General features: G+C 55.2%; 1 protein-coding gene across 1 annotated transcript; it reads right to left on the reverse strand.

Annotated features, from left to right (window-relative positions):
• Positions 1-1,175: 1,175 nt before the first annotated feature.
• Positions 1,176-4,038, reverse strand: LOC125756399 (nucleolar and coiled-body phosphoprotein 1-like). The gene has a single exon (XM_049411111.1). It carries the CDS (start codon positions 3,915-3,917, stop codon positions 1,176-1,178), a length of 2,742 nt encoding a protein of 913 aa, XP_049267068.1. The 5' UTR covers positions 3,918-4,038.
• Between the last annotated feature and the right edge of the window lie 1,948 nt (positions 4,039-5,986).

Raw genomic sequence — 5,986 nt, forward strand, 5'->3', positions numbered from 1 at the left:
GACGATATTGAACAATAGGTGTCTCAGACGAGAGCCAGCGTTTCGACTGGGGGACCTGACGATGACAAGTGTCACCAGACTGAGATACCCCTTGTCTATTCCATCGTAATTAGGACCGCCCTAAACGCCTGTCTCGCGAATCGATTGCCACAAAAATTTCTTGAATCCGTCAAGAACCAGCGGAGTTTGTCGCGCGTTTTATCTCTTATCTCGTCCCGACAAGGGCACTCGAAGATACGCGGGGATACACAGGGAGGGATGGCATAAGGGAAAGAAGTTACGACAGAGCGCTAATGACCTTGAGCGCGCGTGATGAAACGCGATCGCACTCTCCCGTTTTGATCCCTGTGCGCGATCGCGGCTCACTGTTTAACGTTAGCACACTATGGTGCGCGGCGCCGGCATGCGGCAAGAGACGCAGCTCATCCACACGCCGCTCTTGGTTCATTGCCCAATAGCAATACTGGCCAATAGCGTGCTATCTGCTGTTCGACGGCAAACAGCAGGCGCCGGCAGCTCCAAAGAGAGTGAGAACGGGCCTCTGTATGAAAAGAGGGCGCCTGAGAAAATGTCAACTTTGCGCTCCGCTTCTAAACTCTTCGCCGCGCCCGACTGCAAGATTTGGCTCAGATGTTCGTGACAATGTTTGCTATCCGCAGGATGTGTTTTGCTCATCAAGTCCGACGGAGTGGTTCGTGACCCCCTTTTACGGCGAAACGAGCCTTACATCCGGCGTTTATAATGCACCCCTTTTGAGATACAATTTGACGTTAGGTGGAAAGATGGATGTGCGAATCATTTCAGGTTAGGTGGGTATTCTGTGAAACATTCTACTGGCGAACAAAGACATGGACAGGAAGGAAGACTCCAGAAGGAGCCACCGGTGCCAAGGCGCATCGATACCACAAATCATCAAAAGCGGCAAAACCACACTTGCAAACAGTACTCAGGCACACTCGCACACAGTGCGCCCGAGTACTGTTTGCACGTGCGCCTTGGCACCAGTGACTCCTTCTGGAGCACAAAAAGGACGGTTTACGTGTAATAAAGTTCAGCTGAAGACTAACGTTGCATGTCTTTCTTCCTGTCCATGCCTTTGTTCGCCAGTAGAATGTTTCACAGTATTCACCAGAACCAACTAGACCAGCTGTCGAAGCTTAGGTGAGTATTGTTCTCTAAGGGACCTCACTGGAACCAACCTTGGTGACGCTGGTGCGCGACTGACCACCGACACTGAGAGAAATGGTGGGGCCTTCCATGTCGTTGAGCGTGCGGAACAGGTTGTTCAGCGACTCCTCGAGGGCGCCCGCCCGGTAAAGAAGGGTACGCCTAGACGCCGTGCGAGCCATCTCGTCCATCCAGTCGGCCTCGACCCTGAACGACGAGGGAGTCCTGCGAGCCATCAACTCGTCGTCTACGGTCTCGTCGTCGCCGTCGCTGTCCACGAGTCGCTCGTACGGTGGGCTTCTGGCCGCCGTCGCCACCCTCCGGTCTCCTCTCGGTCGCGAATGCGACAGCGGCGCCCTCTTCGACGCCGCGGCGGCGCTGTCATCGCTCGTGCGGTGCGTGGGACCGAAGACGATCGGGTCTTCCAGCTGAGAGTTGCTGGCCGTGAGGAACTCCTTGCTCCTGTTGGGACTGGAGGGCCTCCGGGCGCTCTTCCGCGACTGGTGAGACTTGCGATTCTGAGCCGTTGTGGCTTGAGTCGTCTGCTTCGAAGGCGGCTGCGACCCCGAAAGGGGCGCAGGCATCGTTTCGCACGCGGGCTCCTTCACGGATGACTTGTGGGACATCTCCTCCGGGACTTTCTGGACGTCCGGTTGAGTAGGTACTTCGGGAGTCGGAGGAAGAGGCGGCGGCGGCGGCGGTGTGGGCTGCGGAGTCGTAAGACACGACTCGATGGCTCCGGTCTCTTCCTCGGTGATGGTGTCGATTCCCGGTCGCATGCGCATGACGCACACTTCTTGTTCGAGGGATACCGTCGGCAGCGGCGGCGGCGCGGACGACATCTGCGTTATCGGCGACCCGTTGTTTTCGGGAGACCTTGCCCGCGTGTCATTCGCTGGCGGCGGCGGCGGCTTGGACGGCGAAGCGCTCTTGGGCCTCTTCGCTTTCTTCTCGGACAGGACCTTCGGGTCCTGTGAGGCGCCGCCAGCGACGGATTCGAAATGCTTAATCTTTAGGGCGAGTTGGCCGAGGTTGTTGTCTGGCTCTTGAGTGGATGACCCGGGTGCCACAGCAGCCTTCGCGGTCACTTTCTTCGGGGACGCCGTCGTTTTCTTCGAGTCGCCCGTGTGGTCCTTCGCCGTGGAATCGCGATGCTTCTTCCGTTTCTCGGAGCCGTGTTTGGCTTGCTGCTGCGGCGACTGCAATGACGCGTCTGAATTACGCTGCTGCTTATGGGAACGCGTGCCCGAAGAACGTGTTCGCTTATCCGCCGAATTGTCCTTGTCTCCAACCTGTTCCAGCGCCTCCTCCTCTTGTAACGTCGCAATGGCTTCGGGAGCGTCGCCAACGTTAGCCTGCAGGCTCTCTAACTGGCACGCCCTCTTGAACGAGTCTGCCGGTTGCCTCTGCCTGTCCTTCATGGCGTGAATCTCGACTGTCTTGGCCGGAGGCGACGTCTCGGATTTGGCGGCTTCCTGCTTGGCCTTCGGCCTGTGAGAGGACTTGGCGGGTCTGCGCACGTCCGCCTTGGGCGTCTCCGCGGCAGAGGCTTCCAGGGACTTGCCGTCGGTGTGCTCGTGCTGCGAGCTGCCCAGGACTTTGTCCGCAAACTCCTGCGCGAGCACGGCGAATTTTATTAACAGCCCGGGGCCGTCCGCGATCACGTCGCACAATATCGAATCGGCGTCGTCTAACGCTACCGGCGGGACATCGTTGACGGGGCCCTGGTCTTTGTTCGCGCGGACGGCTTCTGCGGCCGGAGGCGGTGGTGGTGGAGGAGGAGGAGGCGGGGGCCGCATGCTCGCGTTGATCTCGTCGTCGCCCTTGGTCTTGTGCGATCCCGGTAGCGCCTGGTCGTTCGCACCGTTGTCAACAGCGTGCTCGCTTTTGTTACCGGTGAGGGGCTTGCCTTTCTGGTCGACGTCAGCTCCTCCGGCGAGTGCACCCTCACTTTCTTGCGGGACACCCAGGTCTCTCTTTTCCTTGCCGTCTCCCATGAGCGACGCCAAGTCTCCGGCCAGCTCGCCGTGTACCTTCGCCGTCGCGACGGTGGCGGTCGGCACCGACGTCGTCTCTTCCATGGCGGCTAGTTTCTGGAGCAGGCTATTGTACGACCGCTTGTCGTCCATGTTGATCTGCGTTGCCTGCTCGGCGAGCACAACGATGCTGGTCTGCACGTTGGCCTCCTGTCTCCTGAGCCTCTTCTTGGAGCGTCGCTCTCCGCCCTTGCTGCGTTTCTTGATGGCACCTTCGGTCGGCGGCGGTTGCTGAGAAAGCGGTCCGGGGCCGCCTTCCGCCGAGGTGGGGAGTCGAGCGGTGGACGACTGGCGGTTCAGGCGCATCATGCGGTCGACGGACAGGCTCGCCTCGCTCGCGTTTCGCATCTCGGAGTCGACCTTCTTGAGGTTGCACGACGCCATGAGCGCCGCGAGTCGGTCGCCGAACAAGACCGGGTCGGTGAAACCCACGATGGACGCCTCGAGGTTGCCGCGAGAGCTGATGAAGAAGGTCGACGGGATAGCGGTCACCGGGTAGACGAGCGTGAACTGGCGGCAGGCGTTGCTGTTTGCGCGTAGCCGGATGGGGACGCAGCCCATGACGTCGATCAGCTTGTTCACCTCGGCGTCGTCGAAGGTGGAGCGCATATTCTGCGATGCCAGGTCGTCTCCCTCGATGAACACCAAGAGGAGGACGCGTCGGCTGTGGGCCTCGGCGATGGCCTGCAGCATGTTGCCGCTGAACCACCTCATGGCGATTTTTTTTGTGGTCGGGAGGGAGCTCCCTCCCCTGCGGAGCCGATCCTGGTGAGGTATATTTTTTACTCACGCCATCGCTGGGCTTTAATTTCGTCGAATCGGGGAGATGCCTCCGCTGTGCATTGCCGGCGGCTCTGGGACAGTCACGGTAATTTTGCTCGGCCCATACTGGGACCAGACATGATGATGGCCCATCCGGATTTACTCTTCCTTCTCTTCTACGCCCGCCTCCATTACTGAGAGCATAGAGTTGCATACGGTGATGATGATGGTGATCCTCGGATGATTGGCACCTACCCACTCAGGGGGATCGGCAAAGAGTCAGGCGGATCATATGGTGCTTCGTATTCGTATTGCTCTGTTCTGGTGATGCAAGCAGGTGTATGCCATTTTATATGCGAAGGGTTACAATAGGAACGCTCCCGTCACCTCCTGCAAGCCGGCCTTCACTACAGTGAGACGACCAGCTATGACCGCTGGATACATGATAAGAGATTCCACAAGACATTGCTTCACGTCATACACAACACCTGTGTTACGGCACACATCTAATACACATATACACGCAAAAAGGGCAGGTCGATCTATGTCGCAATAAAAAACATATGGTCTGAATTTTTTTCAAATCATACGAGAGATTATGGCGTCATTTACAAAGAAGAATTATTCTTATTGAATCCGAATTTTAGACTACTTTTAGATGTTGCGTAACCTTTAAAGCAAATAAAAATATCATTATGACAGGAGGCCATTAGCGATTTATGTATGGTATAAAAAGGTTCGTTGTCAGTAACTCGACGACGCTGAGGTTTCTAACTGATACAAGAAGTTTATTTTACAAATTTACAACTGTTAGACAGCTAAAGAAGGATCCTTCATCTTTCGTTGTTCGAACGTTTCTCGTCCCTACTCGGCCGCCGAGTCCCACCGCGCCGGCTAATGTCCCTCTATTTTTCAACGCCAGCCACTCTCTCTCCCTCTCTCGTTCTTGTTAGCGGTGCCGTCCGGTTCAGCAAGGGGCAGTGCGAGCCTGGCCATCATCCCATTCACAGAAACATCACGCAGGTGTCTCAATCACCCAACCTTTCCAGTGGGAAGGCACGTGTCGGCCAGAGACATCGCGACGATTCGAGCGAAAGGGATTATCTTTAACAATGCATATTTTAAATCGTTGTGAGTAATGTGAATTCTCTACAGCACGGCATACATTCCCGTCCGGGTGTTTCAAATGAAAACACTACAGTCGAAGTAACTGGCAGACCAAGTTGTCGCATTATAATTTCAATGGTTCTTCTTCTGCCCTGGGAAAAACGTCGGCAGTCCAGCAGCAAGCGTTGAATTGTTTCTACCTCACTGCAAGAGGAACATTTAGGAGAGATCACCAGACCAGCTCGGTGCATGCATAGATTTAGAGTTAGGATTCTGCATCGCATCCTTGCCATCGCACCCACGTAAGATGCAAGTTTGTCGGTTCTGGAGGCGCGGGAATCACTGCAGCGATGCATGAATTAGCCTAAGATGTGTCTTCTCTTCCAAGTACCTAGTGTATTTGCTAATTGACCATTTATTCAACGAAATCTTGAGCTACGAGTGAAAAAATTCGCGATGATTACGCATGCGGTGATAGATTTCATTTCCAAGATATATCGTTACTATATATCACTACCGGAATTCGGCAACGAAGTGGCTGATTAGGCTGGTTCGTAATACATATTTGAAAAGCAAAACCATTTTCCGGGCACAGAACAACTTGACAGCACTCTGGCCTCACTTGATTCCTTATGCTAGAGAACTTGTGTTTGTGGCCTGAAAGCGTGGCACCGGCGCAATTTCGAGGGTCACGATGGCGGCTGAAGAGGGAGTGGCAATAGAATGTCCACAGTATACGTAAGTGAAAATGAAGGTATGCGATGTGCTTAGCGAGGCGGAAATGTGCGTGATCTGAAACTGTGCGCGTGTTCGTTCCCGACATTGTACGGTAACACTGTATTCCGCAAACGCCTCTCAACGTACCGAAATACCGGAGACGCTAAAACACTCTTATACGTAAACGAGCTTGCGGA

Source organism: Rhipicephalus sanguineus, chromosome 11 (genome assembly GCF_013339695.2).
Source record: "Rhipicephalus sanguineus isolate Rsan-2018 chromosome 11, BIME_Rsan_1.4, whole genome shotgun sequence".
NCBI classification, from domain to species: domain Eukaryota; kingdom Metazoa; phylum Arthropoda; class Arachnida; order Ixodida; family Ixodidae; genus Rhipicephalus; species Rhipicephalus sanguineus.